This window comes from Monodon monoceros, unplaced genomic scaffold (assembly GCF_005190385.1).
Source record: "Monodon monoceros isolate NGI ecotype Baffin Bay Population unplaced genomic scaffold, NGI_Narwhal_1 Super_Scaffold_13, whole genome shotgun sequence".
Classification (NCBI taxonomy): Eukaryota; Metazoa; Chordata; class Mammalia; order Artiodactyla; family Monodontidae; genus Monodon; species Monodon monoceros.
In genome coordinates this window covers 12,301,324-12,320,590 of record NW_021703769.1, presented here as the reverse complement: position 1 = coordinate 12,320,590, position 19,267 = coordinate 12,301,324, and the positions used below count along the sequence as shown (strand labels likewise).

General features: G+C 45.8%; 1 protein-coding gene across 3 annotated transcripts in view; it reads left to right on the top strand.

Moving 5' to 3' along the window:
- The first annotated feature begins 1,966 nt into the window (after positions 1-1,966).
- Positions 1,967-19,267, top strand: part of ARFGEF2 (ADP ribosylation factor guanine nucleotide exchange factor 2) — a 98,631-nt gene continuing 81,330 nt past the window's right edge. The window contains exons 1-4 of one of the 3 annotated variants that reach the window (XM_029220124.1): positions 2,012-2,266; positions 16,638-16,668; positions 16,934-16,996; positions 17,335-17,458. In XM_029220124.1, coding sequence (XP_029075957.1) covers positions 2,146-2,266; positions 16,638-16,668; positions 16,934-16,996; positions 17,335-17,458 — 339 coding nt within the window. In that variant the 5' untranslated portion in view covers positions 2,012-2,145. Of the gene's footprint in view, positions 2,267-16,637; positions 16,669-16,933; positions 16,997-17,334; positions 17,459-19,267 lie in introns of all 3 variants that reach the window. The other 2 variants (XM_029220125.1, XM_029220127.1) reach the window with 2 other exon arrangements.

Sequence of the window (19,267 nt, the reverse complement as noted above, 5' to 3'; positions counted from 1 at the left end):
GGTCAGCTGGGGGCTGGGCTCAGCCAGGAGTGCTGGGATAACGGGCCTCTCTCTCCATGGGCTCTTTCTTCCAGATGCTCCTGCACCTCTGAAGACCTCATGATGCCTGGGTTCTGGAAGAGCACAGCCTCACTTCCACCACATTTATTGGTCAAGGCAAGTCACAAGAGGGTAGAGAAACAGACTTCACTTCTTTCTTTTTTCTTTTGAGATAACATTTATTCATTGAAGTACAGTTGATTTACAATGTTGTGTTAATTTCTGCTGTACAGCAAAATGATTCAGTTATATATATATATATTCTTTTTCATATTCTTTCCATTTTGGTTTATCACAGGTTATTGAATATAGTTCCCTGTACTATATGGTAGGACCTTGCTGTTTATCCATCCTATGCAGACTTCACTTCTTAGCGGGAGGAGCTGCAAAGTCTCCAGACAGCAATGGAATTTATGGCCATGAAACCTTCTACCTAGCTCCAGAACAGGCCCTGGGGATGCAGCCTGCTTCTCTGTGGCCTAAACCCTAGTCAGATGACAAACAAGTCAACAAGTGAAAAAGGTCAGAAAGTGCTGTAGGGAGAGAGGGGATACTTTAAACACAGTGATCAGGGAGGGCCTCCCTGAGATGTTTGAGCTGAGACCTGAGCATCTGAGCATGTCTGTGTCAGAATTTTCCAGAGATTCCAAAAAGACACTGCCCTTGCACGCCCAGCAGCACCATGGCTCCCTTGGGGGAGGTGGGCAGCGTGAAAGGAAGGGCTCCAGTGGACAGCACAGAGTGGGCCAGAATCTGTCTCCTTACCCTCATTGGCAGGCTGTGTGACACTGGCCATCTCTGTTTCTTCCCCCTGTCTGATGCCCCCAAGTGTCCCCACCTCACACACTACACTGGGAGGAACCACAGGTTTATGAAAATAGATGGATACACTCCAGAGGGAGGTGCACTCGGGATGGTCCTTTCTGGCAGCACCACGCACAGATGTGGCACTGGACACACAGAAGTTCACTGGACTGGATGCCAGGAGTCGGGTCTACTCCAGGGACAGGACGGTTGTGTGGAAGGTGTGTGTCTTGCCACAGGGGTGGTGAAATCCCATTTCTGGAGAGTGTGCATGAATACACCTCCTTACCATCCCTCTCTCCCCCGCCCTTTCCCTCCACCCTCCACGCCCCCCTCCTTTGCTCTCTCCCTCTCTCAGCCTGTTTCCTTGCCTTTCTCGCCTCCTCCCCCTTCACCTCCCTCCCGCACCACTTCTTTTTCCATTCTGCCTCTCTCTCCTCCTAATTCCCCCCCTTCCCTTTCTTTCCCTCCCTCTCCTCCTCTTTGTTCCCCCTCTCCTCTGCTCTGCTCCCCAACTCTCCTCTTCCTCCCTGCTCTCTCCCTATCTCCCCCTCCCTTTCCCCTCACTTCTCCTCTTACCTTCCCGCCTCCCCTCCTCTCACGCCCGCCCCCCCTCCAATCCTCTAGCTTCCTCTCTTTTCTCCTCACCTCCCCTGACTCCCTAATCACCTCTCTCTCACTCACCAACTTTCTTTCCATCTTCTCTCTCTCCCTCACCTCCTCTCTTTCCTCCTCTTACTCCTTTAGCATCTCTCACTCTCTTTTTTTCCAGTCCTCTTGTTCCCTTTCCTTTCTTCCTCTCCCCCATCTCCTCCACCTCTATCTCTCCTTCTTCATCTCTTCTCTGACCCTGTCATCCCCACTCTCACGTTCCTCATGGCCTTTCTCCTCACCTTCTCTCCTCACACCCCCATCACCACCCCTCCTGCCTGCCACCACCTTTCTTCCGTCCTTCACATGCCCTCCTGCCTCCACCCACTTCTACTCACCTCCCAACTTTGCCCCTTCCTTCCTCCACCCTCGCCCCTCCCCTCCTCGTCCACCTGGCCCCGCCCCGCCCCAAGCCTAGGCCACGCCCCCCAGGGTCACGGAGTCGACGGACGCCGTAGCGCCCCCTCCAGTCACGTGGTCACGTGACGCGCTCCAACATGGCGGCGCCGTGGGGCCGCGGCGTCGCTTCCTGACTGGGCGGCGCGGACGGATGCGGCTGGTGCCGGCGTGGACGCTGGGCCCTCAGCTTCGCTCGCCCGCCTGCTAGCGCCATCCGCCCCCGGGGCTTTTAGCCCCCGTTGGGCCGGGGCCATGCAGGAGAGCCAGACCAAGAGCATGTTCGTGTCCCGGGCCCTGGAGAAGATCCTAGCCGACAAGGAGGTGAAGCGGCCCCAGCACTCCCAGCTGCGCAGGGCCTGCCAGGTGGCGCTCGGTGGGTGAGCCGCCCCGGCCCGGCCCCGCGCCGGCCTCCCCACGCCTGCTGTTACCCCACGGGGCCTCAGCCCGGCCTCCAGGGCGCCACTTCCCCACGACCCCGAGTCCCACCCTACCGCCCTCCTTATTATACCCCGGGAGAAACTGATGCCCTGCCAGTTCGGGACTGGCCCAAGGTCACCTAGCAAGTTGGTGACAGCCAGGGCTGGCTCTCCAGCCTCCCAGCCCAGGGCTCTTGCCACGGCTCCTTGCCGTCCTATTTCCTGGTTCCTTCTCTCGTCACCTTCAGAAGCAGCAGCCCTTGCTCTGAGTTTTTTCTTTACCTGGGTTCTGCTGGTTGGAGTTACCCCATGTGAGCAGAGCCTGTGAGAAGAGCTGCCCAACTGGTTTAGGGAAACTCCTGAGGCCTGCTTTGGAAGTGCCCAACTGGTGTATGTTTTCCTTTCATTTGGGGATGAAAGGAAATAGGAATGGAATGTAGAGGGTTATCCTGCACCTTCAGGTATTGTAGTGTTAAAGAGATCTGCTCTTTCCTTGCGGTCCACTCAAATAGAGGGTCTGTGAGGGCAGAGACACTTGTTTGTTTTATTCACCGCTGGATCCCCTGCATCTGCAACAGGGCCTAACACGCAGTAGATGCTGACTGAATGGACCCACAGATGATTGAAAGAGGGGAGAAGTCTGATTCATCTCTAGTTAAAACCTTGGTAGTTGATTCCATCATCAACATCCTGTCTTTTAGTTTGTCACTCAACAAATATTTATCAAATGCCCACTGGGTGGCAGGCACTGAGGATACAATGGGGAATGAGACAGACAAGGTATTTGCCCTTACAGAGCTTCTACTCTAATAGGGGAGGCAGAATAAGTAAATTTTAAAATGAATGAGACATTTTTTTGAATGCTAATAAATACTTTCGTAAAAGCAGTTTTAAAAAATTTATTTATTTTTGGCTGTGTTGGGTTTTCCTTTCTGCGCACGGGCTTTCTCTAATTGCAGTGAGCGGGAGCTACTCTTCGTTGCGGTGCGCAGGCTTCTCATCGTGGTGGCTTCTTGTTGTGGAGCACGGGCTCTAGGCTTGCAGGCTTCAGTAGTTGTGGCACGCAGGCTCAGTAGTTGTGGCTGGCGGGCTCTAGAGCGCAGGCTCAGTAGTTGTGACACACGGGCTTAGTTGCTCTGCGGCATGTGGGATCTTCCCAGACCAGGGCTCGAACCCGTGTCCCCTTCATTGGCAGGTGGATTCTTAACCACTGCGCCACCAGGGGAGCCCTAAAAGTAATTGTTTCATAATTACCTTACTTCGGTAAAATTTTTTGTAAAAGTAGATGTGATAAAAAGGGCCTGAGGGCTGCTTTCCATAGGGTGGTCAAGAAAGTAATCCTTTCTGAGGAGGTGACATTTGAGCCGAGTACTGAAAGGCAGGAAGTATTCACCACGTGGAATTTCAGGAGAAGAGAGTTCTAGGCCATGAGGATCAATACATTTGACCAGAGTTGGCATCAAGTTAATTCATCACCCCAATGCCTTTGGTTTGGAATCTGTAAAAAGACCTGTTTTCCCTAACAAGTGACCACGTAAATGGAAAGTTTGATTTTCTGTCACAGAGTTTGAGGTTACCATCACCTTTCTCCTTTCATTTGGTGCAGGGTATTCTGGGAGTCTTCTCTTGGGGCCTAGGAATGGGTTTGTGAACTTTGCATTTATTTCTCTGGGAAGAAGGCGGTGGCTCTCATCAGCTTCTCAGAAGGGTCTGAGACTCCCTCAAGGATCAAGAACTATTGATACAAAGGTTGTTGCTGCTGAGAAAATCTGGAAACATACTAGTCCTGTGAAATTCAGGATCAGTTAGAGGAATTTACTGAGATTTAGATTTGTAAAGCTTTTTTATTCAGGAAACCAAGGCTAACTGTTGGATATTGTTTTATCAGGAATGCAGGATAAGCACTACAAAGCAGTAGTTAGGCAAAAGCCTGGTACTTACAACTCTGCTTGGAAATCTGCCTGCATTCTATCCTCTTAGTGTTACTTTAAGTGAATTGTTGCAGAAGTTTCAAAATAGGTACTTGGCAGAGAAGTTTTCATTCCCCCTTAAGAACACTTAACATAAGATTTTCAGCAAATTGTATCTCACTTTGTTGGAACCTACGTATAAAATCGTCACATGGGTCATAGAGGGCCTTAACATTGAGAGCTTTTTATATATTTTTGGATCATGCCTTGTTGAGAAATTCAGATTTTTCTAACCCAAATTGTGGAATGCACATTCAGTGTTTTGGTAGTGAATTGTAAGAAATAGCCTATACTGAAAATATAAATTCTCCATTAAAAATATTTTTCTTGTCAAACAATATAGACGAGTTAAATAAAATATCCCATATGATGTTATTTAAGAAAAAAAAGAGATAGCCTATAAAGGAAGTAATCTGACCACAGGTTAATTGAATAGCAAACTGTCATGGTGGCTCATCATCACCAAATTGAGTCATTATTACAAGGGAACCTAGTAAAGAGTGAGACTGGACCTCTTTTTTTTTTTTTTTAAGACAGTACTTGTGTGTCATTGCTGTTAAATAAAAATGACTGCAGAAGAAAGCATATAGCAAAGTATCTGATGATATTTCACTCTGCATCTCAAGGCCCAGTTTTGTGTCCAGTAAAAGTAGCTGAAACAAGCCTGTGTACGAAACATTGCAATGTGGCGAGTATTTTAGAGATTGCCATGTATAGATTATTACTCATTTTGAAAAGAGGAGCTGTAAGTGACTGCTCAAAGTTGAAATGTTTGAACGATAGGAGCACTTCCAGGAAACAGCTTCTGTGACCTTCCACCAGTTGTAGCATATTAGAGGGAGGGGATCACGGATGCAGGGGCTGTGTAGTGTAGGGATTTGGAGTGTGTTCTGTGGACTCAAGACTGCCCGGGTTCAGATCCCTTGCCTTCTACTTGCTATCTTTGTGACCTTGGACAGATCTTATAGCTTCCTGATGGGGTTATTATAAAGATAAAGTTAGGGGGCTTCCCTGGTGACGCGGTGGCTAAGAATCTGCCTGCCAATGCAGGGGACACGGGTTCGAGCCCTGGTCCGGGAAGATCCCACATGCCGCAGAGCAACTAAGCCCGTGAGCCACAGCTACTGAAGCCTGTGCGCCTAGAGCCTGTGCTCCGCAACAAGAGAAGCCACCGCAATGAGAAGCCCGCTCACCGCAGTAAAGAGTAGCCCCTGCTCGCTGCAACTACAGAAAGCTTGCGCGCAGCAATGAATAAATAAATAAATAAATTTATTTAAAAAAAAAGATAGTTGACGTGTGCAAAAAACTTGACATGTAGTAGGTGCTCTGTAAAGGCTTGCTCTGTTATTTATTATTTTAAGCTGTGAGAAACCACAAGACACTCTAAGCACCCTGGCTTGATGTTAACTTAGGTTGGTTCCTCGTTCAAGAATGACTTATTGCTCTATTTGGTTTGTAGATGCAATAAATAGGAATGTAATTACACGACTGAAAGGCTGTGTTTATTAGAGTGTTAACTCGCTAAGCTCAATGAAGACAAGGGTTGTTCCTTGTAAAAACAGTGATTATCAGGATGGAATAGGTTTGGAGTAATCTCAGGGATTCATCTTCACTAAATGCCAGATGCGTAGATAGGGTCTGCCCAATTAGAGGATCATGGCCTTCCAGCCTTTACTGAGAAATCAGAAGAGCCTGTGAAAGTATTCATCACCCCAAGGACGTTGTTGCTCTTTACTTTCTTAATGAAGTTTTTATATATATTAATAGTCTTGAACCTTTCAGCCCTCCAGTTGGGGTACATAATTACATTTTTAAACCTCCCTTTCACAGCGGTCTTATTTAAGAGCCATTCTCTCACATGGTCTCTTTAAATTATATTTCTGTCCTTAAACTCTATCAAGTTTAGAGACTTGAGAAAATAAGCTGAGTGGTTTCGAATGGTGTGGAAAAATCTGGAAATCTCGAAAAACTTTAACTGAATTGTTTTCACAGTAGTCTTCATATATGGTAGGAGATTCAGTATCTTATTTAATAATTTAATACCCACAAAGTGCCAAGTAGGGGCTGAGTGCTCTGTAATTGCCAGTTGTCATTAAACATACCTATGTTTTTCATATGAAATTGAGTGACTTTAATTTTTAGAGCAGTTTTAGGTTCACAGCACAATTGCCTGGGAGGTGCAGAGACTTCCCATATTCCCCTCCCTGCCTGCCCTCGTGCATGGTCTCCGCATTCGCATTACCAACATCCCTCACCAGAGTGGGGCGATTATATAGTGACGAACCTAACTCTGACGCATCATTATCGCCCAATTGAGTGAGTGACTTTTTTTTAAAATAAATTATTTTATTTATTTATCTTTGGCTGCATTGAGTCTTCGTTGCTGTGTGCGGGCTTTCTCTAGTTGTGGCGAGCGGGGGCTACTCTTCCTTGAGGTGCATGGGCTTCGCATTGCAGCAGCTTCTCTTGTTGCGGAGCACGGGCTCCAGGCGCACAGGTTTCAGTAGTTGTGGCTTGTGGGCTCTAGAGCGTAGGCTCAGTAATTGTGGCCCACGGGCATAGTTGCTCCGCGGCATGTGGGATCTTCCCGGACCAGGACTCGAACCCGTGTCCCCTGCATTGGCAGGTGGATTCTTAACCACTGCGCCACCAGGGAAGCCCGAGTGAGTGACTTTTTAAAATCACATGTTATATAATAGCTATATGATAATCAACCATGTACTAAACACTTCTGTGTTCCAGGCACCGTGCCATACGCTTCACATGCAGTTTAGTTCTTACTATTATTATCCTCATCGAAGGCCTTAAGAACTTGGCTGACGTGACTTAACCAGAAGCAGTGGAGCCAGGCTGTGAACACTGGCAGTCTGGCTCCAGAGCCCAAGATCTTAACTATTACTACCATTGCTCCTCCATACAAAAGTTCTTATGTTGTATAAAATACTCACTGGAGTCTTAAACAATCATTATATTGGCAGTGAAGTTTCTATGCAGTGAACTTTTGGTGATGTTTCAGTAAGTAGAGCATTCAATAAGTAAAGAGACCGTATTTTTTGTAGTTGAATTTTGAGATGTAGTATTTGAAAGCCGCTAATCAAAAAGATCACAGCTTTTTCTCTGCAGCTTTTTACTGCTTATGTCTTTGGTTTAATTTGTGGACTAACAGGAAGAAAGAAATGAAGTTAAAGAGCTGGTTTCCCATGAGTTTCATTTGAGGTATTAAATCTTGCTGATTTATGACCTCTCTCTACATCAGCAGTAAACTCTTCTATTCATTCTGGAGTTGTGATGTGTGATTGATGTCCGTCTTTGGGTACAGCAGGCAAAGGGAAACCAAAGCTCAGAGGGCAACTTGCCCACATCTGCACATCCAGGTGGGCAACAACTACAACGGGTAGCTGACATATAAATCATAAAATCCACTTTTAGATTTGCTACTCTGTTTAATATATGGGATTTAGAAACATGTGGGTCATTGGTGATCTTAGCTTGAGCTGTTTTGGTGGCACACTGAAGGTGAAAACCAGTCTGGAGTGGGTTGAGGTGTGAGTGGGAGGTGAGGAAATAGACCGTGAGCGCACGCAACTCTTTCCCAAGGTTTGGCTGTGCTGTGAAGGGGAGGAGGGAGATGTGGCTCATGGGGGTTCTTTGGTTTTTTCTTTTTCTTTTTTTAAAGGTAGAAAAGACTCAAACTTGTTTAAATGTCATTAGGATGAAGCCAATTAAGGGAGTATATTCATAAATTTTAGTTGCATGTTAATATACAAAAAACATTCAGCATTCACATGTCCGTATAATATATGGTAAATGGCTTTTTCCTGCATACGATGTTGTTGTTCTTCTAACTCTGATGTGTTTGAAATAACTGTTCTCATTATTAGGAGGAACGTAAGTGCAAAATTTGAAAAATACCAAAAATATCCCTAAATTGTCATAAAGTAAGGCTTTCAATTGAAACACAAAGTAAAACCTTTAATGTTAGCAAAGTCGGGTGTTTTGATTAGACATCTTGTTTATATGTGCTGTAGATTATAAAAATTTTGAGAAATAATAGGACTTGGGACCCTGACATTACTTTTTGTTGAAAAGCTTTATAGTGATTCTGCAGGAGGAGGTTCTCTGTCTAGAAGCAGCACTAAAAATTGAATTTTGATTATTGAAAAGCATTTATTTGTTGGATTGGCAGAAAATTCATTGGGAGCTGTGTTTGAAACTTTGCTTATTGATTGGTCTTGTGATCCTGGACTAATCATTTAGCTTCTCGGAGCCTTGGTTTCCTGGGATGAGAAAGGTGATAATGCCTGTGCCACAGGATTGTTGTAAAGGTTATATGAACTAGCGCAACAAATAACTGACACCGTATCTGGCACTTAACAAATGACCTACTAAAATTCAGAGGCATTGGTGTTACCATATTTAAAGGAGAAGGAACTGAATACTTGTTCTTCCTGCCTCCCTTATTGGTTGGTTTATGGACATCTTTGCTGGTCTCTGACATTTCGACACTGGTGAGGCAAGTGGTTGGAAAAATTTAGAGCTCTGTCCTGTACTTGTAAATCTCAGGGGAAACCGTAAGCAGTGCTGGGGAAAACAGTGAGACCATTCTTTATGGAAAAGAGCAAACTTGTGAAAACGTGTGCTTAATCAGAAAGTACATGGAGTCTCCCATATATAAATAGCTCAGAGCTGTAGTGAGTTCTTTCTCACCAGGCTGAGGGGGCCTGCCTGGAAAATACTTGACTTTCTTTCCAGCAAGGTTATCTTAGAAAATACTTAACTGTTTGCGAATTCATTCCTGGAGTCTTCCTATAAGAAGCTTCTTTGGGTTTACTGTCTTGGTTGTAAATGAGTCTTTTAGCTTTTTTATTAGGTATTTCATTAGGTTTTATAGACTTGTGGGGAGAACAGCCTTCTTGTGCTAGGACCTAGAATTCTTAAATTTTCCCTCTGTCCTAAGGAGTAGTCAGTGCATACTTGTTCTATATATAGTCCTTCTGACTAAACCAGGGTGACATTCATTCAAAAGATATTTATTTGGGTGTCATACCAGGTGTCATGATGCAAGGAAAACAAAACAAACAAACACCCTGTTCTCATGATGTTTGCAGTTAATGGGGAAGAAGGGGACTGTTCAGATGATCATGTCCTCTGAGTCATACTAACAACCTGACAACTCCTATGAAGGAGAGGAACCTGGTCCCACAAGGGGGGTAGACAAAGGGATGAAGGAAAGCTTCCCTGAGGAAGTCTTGAGAGCTGAATGATAAATAAAAATTAAATAGGTTAGGGTGAGAGGCATTATGGCAGCAGGAGGGGGAACAGCATATGCAAAGGCCCTGTGTCAGAGAGGAATATGACGGTTAAGGAAACTAAAAGATACAACAGCCTGTGAATCTGTAGTTACCTCAAAATTTTTAAAAAGCTTTAATAATAATTTTTTTAAAAGAAACTAAAAGAGGCCACTGTGTGGTTGCAGCATGGCAAATGAAGGGGGAGAGGTTTTGGGGATAAGGTGGGAGAGGTAGTCCAGGGTCCTACCATGCAAGATCTTGGAGGTTATGTTGAGGAGTTTGATTTTTAGACCAAAAGCAGTGAGATAACACTGCAGAGTTCTAAACAGGGAAGAAGGTGATGGGATAAACAGGTTTGTATTTTGGAAAGATCACTTTAGCCATTATGTTCAGAACATCTTCGAGGAAAACCAGAGGGACTGCCCAGGGACCAGTGAGAAGGCAGTTACCATCATCCAAGGGAGAGATGCTGGTGGCCTGGACTTAAGTAGTGACAGTAGTAACAGAGTAAAGTGAATGTATCCCCACTTGTTGAGAAGGTAAAACTAAGAAAACCTGGTGATGGATTGGGTAAGAACACGAGAAAGTGGATCAGTAAAGCTGACTCTTAAGTTTCTGACTCACGCAACTGGATGGATAGTGGTGCAGTTCTTTTAGATGGGAGTGGGAAGACCATCTAGGGAGAGGTGGGTGGAGGAGCTTGATCTGAGTTGGGACTTGGATGTGTTGAGTTTCACCTGCCTTTGAGCATCCAGTTGGACAGGTGGAATAGGAAGTGGATGGATGTACGAGCCTTGTGTTCATAAGGCAGGCCGGCACCGGAAATCAAGATTTGGGGGTCATCCGAGCCCAGGTGGGAATTGAAGATGCAGTTGAGGCTGCGAAGGCCTGTGGGGGAGAGTGTACAGAAAAGAAGAGGCAGGAGAGCCTGGGCCCGAGGAACCCTGGCCTACCTGGCTGGGCAGAGGAGGCTGAGTCTACCAAGGAAATGGAGAAGAGATGGGACAAGAAGCAGAGGGCAGATGAAAACGGGTGCTTATGAAGCCGGAAGTCGAGAAAATTTCCGAGAAAATTTCAAGGAGGGGGAGGTGAGTCAGGTCAAATGCTGCAAGGAGGTCAGATGGCAACTGGAAAATTGCCCATCAGATTTAGAGACATGCGGGTCATGGGTGACCTTAGCTTGAGCTGTTTTGCTGATGCAGTGAAGGTGAAAACCAGACTGGAATGGGTTGGGGCATGCATGGGAGGTGAGGAAACAGACACAACTCTTTCCAGGGCTTTGCCTGGGGTGTGAAGAAGATGGAGATGTGGATCGTGGGAGTTTTTGGTTTTATATTTTTCTTTGTTTAAAGGTAGAAGAGGCTTGAACTTGTTTAAATGTCATTGGGAAGGGAGCCAGTTAAGGGAGAGGTTAAATAATGCAAGAAAGAGAAAGGACAGTTTATTCATTCAGCAAATACTGAGTGCCTGCTCTGTGTCTAGGAATTCCTAGATAATGGGGATTCAGCAGTGAACAAAACAGACGGAAGTCTCTGTTATCACAGAGTTTATATTCTACTGGGGAAGATGGAGAATAAGTGAATTGATACAAAGTATATCAAGGGTGATAAATACTGTGATGAAAAACTAGGAAAAATCGGTGTAAAGTGAAAAAATAAAGCAGGTAAGGTGGTCCAGAATCACAAGGAGGGCAGTTTTAGGTGGTGAGGGAAGGCCTCTCTGAAGAGGTGACATTTGAACAGCCATCTGAAGGAATGGAAGAGTGAGTCTTGTGGATATCTGGGGGAGGGAGGGCATTCCAGGTGGCAGGAAGAGCAAGTGCAAAGGCCCTGAACAGGACAGGCAACAAGTAAGCTGGGGGCGGGGTGGTAGGAGGTGAGATCAGAGGGATAGCAGAGGGCCAGATGTTTTAGAGGCTTGGAGGCCAAGTTCAAGATTGTGAGTTTTTACTCTGTGAGATGAGAAGCCAGTGGCATTTTGTGCAAAGGAGCAGATGTTAATCAGATTTACATTATGATGGTTATGGATAATCTATTTTGAGCAGATGTAATCTGATTTACATTTTAAGGGAATCCCTCTGGCTGCTGTGTAGACAAAGCTGTGGGCCGGGAGGAAGGGTGAGAGCTGAAGCTGTGAGACCAGTTAAGAAAGAGGCTCGTAGTCGAGGTGGGAGATGATGGTGGCTTGGTCTGGGGTAATGGGGGTGGTCCAGCATATGAGAAGTGATCAGATTCTAGGTAGTTCCTCAGGAGGCAGTAGGGGTGGGAGACTGCAGAGTTGGAGGGGCTCGACACTGTTTTCTAGCAGGAGAGAGTGCAGGCTGGGTACAGAAGTAGGTGAGTTTGTAGATTGGCCAACAGGAAGTTGAGGGAGTCTCCTCGTGTTGCTTCTAATTTCTGCATGAAATAAGCTGCTCCATCGGTTGTGAGTAAAGATGAATGGTGATGACTAGGAGGGAGAGATGGGGTATTTGAAGAGAGTAGAGAAATGTGCAGTAGTCTTTGTGGAGAGTTGGAGGTGGTGAGCTTAACTGGCAGTATTTAGGGTTCCATTGTGATTGGTGATTAGGGCCTTTATAGACCTACCAACTTGCCCTGTAGTCAGAGGTCTAGTCGTTAGGTGGAGACAGGTCAGAGGAGAGGGTCATATAATCTAAGTTTGGGATTTTGCCAGAAGTTGAGACTAAAAGTCAGAGAGAGTCAAGCCTATTGTTTGGCTGTCATTCAGATAACAATCCTGTAATGGGACCCATCCTGGAAAATGAAAAGAGGGGAAAGCTGACAAGTTCTTGGCCTTGTCAGGTCTGACAGGCCAAAGAAGGGTCCTACTGGGAGCAGTTAGTGGGTCATCTGGAAGGAAAGGAGGTTGTGGGCGGAGAACAGGCAGCAGCTAGAAGTAGCACAGTTCCAAACAGGGACAAGATTCAGAGTGTGGCCAGCCACGCCAGGCTGACTTGGGGTGGAGGAGGAACTGAGGGTAGTGTTGGTTTGCATAGTAGAGAGGGGTATGCGGATCAGATGTGTGAGGGGAGGTGAAGGTTCCACGGGATGTCGTGGGGCTTTGGGGAGTTGACCGGGGATGGCGTTGTTGAGCTTTGTCGTGGTCATTGTTGGACTTAGCTTGGGAGTGGAGCAGAGAATGCGAGCTGGTGCCAAAGTCATTGATGAATGGGGAGGTGTGACCCGAGGTTCCTAACTGACAGCGATGGCCAGGAAGGATTTCCCAGGAAGACAGCATGGCTTTTCAGGTGCAGCTGCCCCACCCCACTCAGGTCTGGCTCCTTTCCAGCCTGCTTATTTTTTGCTGCTAATTGCCCAGTTGGCTTTTGGGAGAGCAGTGCATGTTAAAAGGCAGGGCAATAAACTGGAGCAAGTGTGCCCACTCCTCCTCCCTCACCCATCCTCCTCCTCTTTGGCTCTGGAGCAGACAGCCTGGGTGTGAATCCTGTAGTGGCACTTCCTACTGTGACTGTGGGCAGGTGACTTCACCTCTCTGTGTCCAGATTCCTCACTGTATATGGTTAGGAGATGAGTCTCTTGTCTTCCTGAGTTGTAAGGAGGACCAAATGGGCACCTGCCCCTAGCGAATGTCAGCAGTTATTATGATGATTTGTGTTCCACTGATTTTCTTCTTTCCCTTGGCTTTCCGTCGTTCCACCGATGGCACTAGAGATTTTGCACTATTACTGACTCCTGTTTTAAGATAAGAGCAAGAGAACGGACATTTATTGACCACCTGTGTATGCCTGACACTGCCTTAGCCATCAATACTTCGGGTTTGTTAAAAGAATTACCTACACCCAACTGCCTAGTTACAGTCTCTGGAGCATATGGGGCTGCTTTTTATCATCCTCATTTTTTTTAGAGTAAGACATCAAGATTCAGGGAGGTTTAATAACCTGCCTGGCATCATTCAGCTAATAGATGTCTATTTTCTTTCGGAACTTCCAACCCATTTCTTGTCTTTCACCACACCAGGCTATGTCAAGTGTTTTGTGGGACCCCATGCCACACACCCTTTCCCTGTTTGTTTTTTTTTTCCCTGCCTCTTTTTTTTTTTTTTTTGGCCACGCTGCATGCAGCATGTGGGATATGGGATCATAATTCCCTAACCAGGGATCGAGCCTGTGCCCCCCGCAGTGGAAGCACGGAGTCTCAACCACTGGACCGCCAGGGAAGTCCCCTGCCTCTTTTCAATGGAAAAAAATATTGTATTATCCAAATATATCTAGAAGCCACCTGTTGGGTCAGACTATATGGAACTACTACCCTCAAGCCATTTCCAGCTTTCCTGTGGCTCATGCTCATCGTCTCTGCCCCTGCCCTGGCCCCAGCCCCCACTAATGCTTGCCTGGGTTATTAGCAGCAGCCTCTTGATTGGCTTCCCTGCTTCTGTGCTGTCCACCCTCCTCTTTATACTCAAAACTGCAGCCAGAGGGATCTGTCCAAACATAGGTCTGCTCAGGCCCCTCCTCCACTGCCCTCCAGGGGCTTCTCCTTATCTGGACCCCTACTGGGCCTTGTGGAGAGGATTTTTCACATTTTTTTTCTTTAACAAAGAATGTTCTAGAGAGTGCAACAATTCCTCATACTTGTGGGAATACTTAAGTATAGATTAAGAAGACTAAAGGAAATCTGTGATCACGTGTTTTGTGAAGATCGCAGTTTCTTGGTCTTCTGCAGTAGGTACTGCTCACTGTGGAGGGCTATGCCCTGCCCTGCTCAAGTCACACTGGCCCTTGTTCATTCCCATCGGAAAACCAGGGTGCACCTTCCTGTGGTCCTGTCCCATCAGGCCAGAAAAAGAGGTGGGGGGATTCCAGAGCCTGGGTTGTAAATAGGCTCCCCGAGGCTGGATGAGGGATGTTCATACTACAGAGCAGTACGAACATCACAGCATTCATGCTTTGAATTAATGATGCAAAACCAATGTTTATATTGTTTCGCACATATAGGTTACGGAGTAATTCGACATGCTTATTTGAGAGCCAGGTTACCCAAGAGGTTACGAACACAGGCTTGGGAGCCTAATTTTCTGGGTTCAAGTCGCAGCTCCACCTCTCACTGACTTGTAACCTTTCTGGATCTTGTCTCTTCATCTGTAAGATATAGCAGAGTTTGGCCTTGAACCCTGGTCCTCTGGCTCCTTAGTTGCTCTTTGTTCTTTGGCAACGTTTTGCTTGTATAAAACGGGGATGTTTTGTTTTCCTTGTGCTGGTCATAGTCCTTTATCCCCTGCAGTTAGTTTTCCGCTGCCAGTGAATTTCTTTCTCCTTGATTCTTCCCTCTCCCTTAAGACAAAGGTTGCAAACTGGTAGTGTAAGGTCAGGACAGCCTGCAAACGAGTTTCATTTGAGCATAATTTTTTTTTTTTTTGGCCATGCCTCGCGGCTTGCAGGATCTTAGTTCCCTGGCCAGGAATGGAACCAGCACCCCCTGCAGTGGAAGTGTGGTGTCTTAACCACTGGATTGCCAGGGAAGTCCCAGAGCATAACTTTTTTAAACAGTTGAAATTACTTCCAATTACAGTTGGAGTTTTCACTTAAAATCCAGATTTTGACTTCTGGAAAAATCAGAACAATGGGCACTTCTGGGCTCAATCAGCTGGGACTGAGACTCTGCTGCACTCCACGCCCTGTTGGGTGGGGAGGGGGTCCTCCCTGCCGCTGACGTCTTATACCCACCTGTGTCTCTCCAGGAGGTTTCCTGCCTGGCCTCCATAGGTCTTTGATTTGATTACCCTTAGTGCCTCAGTGAGTAAGTAGCAATCCTGGTGATTGATTTGTCAACTGGTGGGTTGACACCAGTGGCATTCTAGAACAGACTATTTTAGAGCTCAGAGGTCAGCACAGACTCTAACAAATGCCTAATTGCTTCAGATACACTTAACAGCTAAACTTAACTCTAATAAGGTAACCATGACTGGAAGGAACCCTTGCATTTGAGTTCCGGCATCAGTGCCCCTCTGACACGTCACACAGTGACAGATGATATTACCACCAAGCAGAGTCTTGACATTATGCATGTTGATTTCTGCAAGCTGAAAGCTTGGCCACCAGCCTCCTGGGCTGGATTTCCCGGGCCACTCCCACAGCCTGGGGCCTCAGCTAGAGGAGGCCAGAGCTACTTCCTGAGTGGATTCTTGTCCCAGAGGAGCAGGAACCATGCCACAGAGCTCTCTTTAGCAGAACCTGTGTGTCACAGGCCTTGTGGTCCATGAGCGAAATGTTTGATATTAGTCATCTGGTGTTCCTCTTCTGTTTTCTTATGTGTGTAGTAAGAGGACATTGAAAGAGTGGCTTGAAGGTTAAAATTGCCACCTCTAGTGAGTCCAGTTACTCGGTTTTCACTTCCTAAAGGTCAGTCTAGAATAGAGTTGTCCAGGAAAAGGAAACTTGTCACTTCCAGAACTGTGTTCTGGGGTTGCTAGGATAACTAATGCCATATCCAAACCACTGGCTCTCAAGAGATTGTGTGAAGAAGGCTGGCCTTTTGGAGGTTATCTGAATACATGGCATTCAGGTAGACATGTTTCACTGGCCTGCTTTGATAATACCGCGAGCCTGCCAAGCCTGACATGTAGGAATGCATTCGACTGACTAAGTGGCTGTGGGGGAGTCCGGCGTGTTTAGATATAGGATGTTCTTGTCTCAATGGCACAAAATCTTGTTCTCCTGGAAATAAGATGATCTCTCTTTGAGACTGTGACTTCTGAGTGTTGGCACTATTCCATAACTGTAACCATGTAGTTGTTGTACCCTCCATGGTAAAGGTTTATAAATTAACTTTAATTCATAAAAATTATATATGACTTAGCACAATATAAATGTACTTAATGCCACTGAACTGTACACTTAAAAATAGTTAATGTGGTAAATTTTGTGTTACACATATTTACCACAATTTTTTTAAGTGCTAAAGAAAAAGTATATATACTTACAGAAAATGTGGGAAAGAGAAAAAGATCATCATCCCCCTACTTAGATAGCTTTCAGTATTTTGTTATATTTGTTTTTTTTAATATACTTATTGCATGCTCCTAACATGCCTTTCTTTCTTCCCCACCAGATGAAATTAAAGCAGAAATAGAAAAGCAAAGGTAAGCCTGGGCATGTTCTCCTTGCTGAAGTGCAGTATGAAGGGAGTAGTAGGTGGTGGCCGTGGGAACCCCTTTCTCTGCATGTTTTCCCATATTTCTGATCCTCGGGTGGCACACACTCTCCTAGCACAGCACTGGGCACGTGGCAAGACTTTGTATGTGTTTGAACTGATACCGAGTTAACAGGTTACTGGCTCAACAACTGCATATTTGGAGGAAAGGATAAGGAAGGTCAAGTTAATGCTGTTGTACCTTCTCTTGACAGGAGAGGCAAAGCCCTTGTCTCTTGTATGTCATGCTTCCTCAGGCAGGAGGGCAGCTTGTTCTGGTAAGGGGCTGCTCCTCATCTTCATAGTAGTGAAGCCAGTGAGTCCCATTTCAGAAATACAGCTCTGACGTGGCAGGTGCCAGGATTCAGTCCAGGCCGCTGTTGATACAGCTTGCTCATCAGAGACCTTTTTCTCTGCCTGTGGCCCCTTGGTGTTTTTTCCTAATGCATGTGTTTAAACTTTTCATTGTCTAGCCCCACAGATGCAGTTTGCAGGCACTTTTAATTAAATGATTGCAAGTGGGTTGGGAAGTTAGAGTGGGGGGTAGGAAAAGCAGGCTCTTTTTTTTTTTTTTTTTTCATTTCCCCTCTCCGGCCCTCTCCTACTTTTTTCCTAGGCTTGGTGCTACCGCACCACCAAAGGCAAACTTCATTGAAGCTGACAAGTATTTCCTTCCATTTGAGCTGGCTTGCCAGTCCAAGTCCCCACGGGTGGTCAGCACATCCCTCGACTGCTTGCAGGTACCATGTTTCAACTTGGTGGTATAAAGGATGTCCTCTCAAGCCACAGGTAGTCCTTTGCACAGGAGCTGTGCCCGTAACCCCCTGGTACTCAGAATGCTTCCGGAGGTGATGGAGAAAGGAGCATTTCAGCTCATTCTTTTTTTTTTTTTTTTCGGTATGTGGGCCTCTCACTGTTGTGGCCTCTCCTGTCGCGGAGCACAGGCTCCAGACGTGCAGGCTCAGCGGCCATGGCTCACGGGCCCAGCCGCTCCACGGCATGTGGGATCTTCCCGGACCGGGGCACGAACCCGTGTCCCCTGCATCGGCAGGCGGACTCTCAACCACTGCACCACCAGGGAAGCCCTTCAGCTCATTCTTTATGGAGGTCTTGTGAGGGAGGGAAGAATGAGAGGTCTGACCTCTTTACCTAAAAAAGAATTTGTTTCTCTCGAAGTATTTTGTTGATCTCTCTTATGTATGTTTTCCTAAATGAAACCTTTAGCATTGATTGGAATATTTGGTACATATGCGGGTACATAAGATATTTAATGCTACTTCTTTATTGATGGCATTAATATTCATAATGCCAAGTAGAGAAATAGATATCATCGACTCTCATTATTTGTGGTGATGGTCTATAAAGTTGCTGTGAACACGGAATTAGCAAACCCTGAAGCATTGTTCCTGGAGGGAATACAGGGCTAGGTTCCTGTGAGCCTCTCTGGTCACGTGTTCATCAGCTGATCAGTACATAACTTTATTCTTTGTGTGTTTCTGTTTAAAGACACCTTATTTAACATATATTGTTGATTTGTTAGCATTGAACTTATGGTCAACAGCACTATGACACATGCCTGAACAAAGCTGATCACACGTCATTTCTCTGTAGGGCACATCCTACAGAGACAGCACTAGACAGCACTTAGCACTGTGCATGGGGGCCATTTTAAATGGCGAAAACACCAACGAAAAGGACAAAAATGTGAAAACCATGGCAATAAATAGATCACAAGAAAGACACTGTTTACGGTATGAGAGGTGAAACAAGAAGGCAGAGCGTCTCCTTGTTTGACCTTAGCCAGGAACTTGTGCATCAAGTGATTCAAATTTTTCACTGTGCTGCAGGTGTCCGCAAGTGACCACAAAAGCGTCCCAAATATTGACTGGGGACTTACAAATTTTAGTGAGCGGGCACTCACAAGTACAAGCCTGTGAATAATGAGGATCGACTGTACTTAGGGCCATAAGTAACCTTGTCATAAGTTACTTTTTACTGGTGAAAAAGCAGCAGTGGGGAAATTAGGGAGACTTGTCCAGTGACGCGTAGATAGTGAGGGACAGAAACAGGACTGCAGCGTGGGCTTCTTAATTCCCAGTCCAGCATTCTTGTATGTTTCATAAGATCTACTCATGAAGCTTCCGGTTACCTCAGAAACATTTGTTTTTAACCCCAGTGGGCAACCTACAGCAATGAAAAGAGCTTGATAAATTTTAAAAGATACAGTGGAGAGAGCCACAATTTATCAGTACTTTCTAGAACAGGAATAGTGAATAGGTTCTATAGTTTATTGCTTGGAAGCTGTGTTGAAAAAATACCTGGAACCTCATCTGGGTTTCTTGAGAAAGTGCCATGATTGATCGGTTACGTCTGCTGAGGAACAGGACTGCCAAGTGGTGGTGGGCATGCCACATCTTTGGCATCTCTAGTCTAATATTTACTCTATTAATTTCTCTTGTTTGATATATCTATACTTGAAAATTGATGAGAGTTTCTTCACAGAAGCAGCTCTTCTGAATGAAAAGCCATTTTCTCATTCAGTATAATTC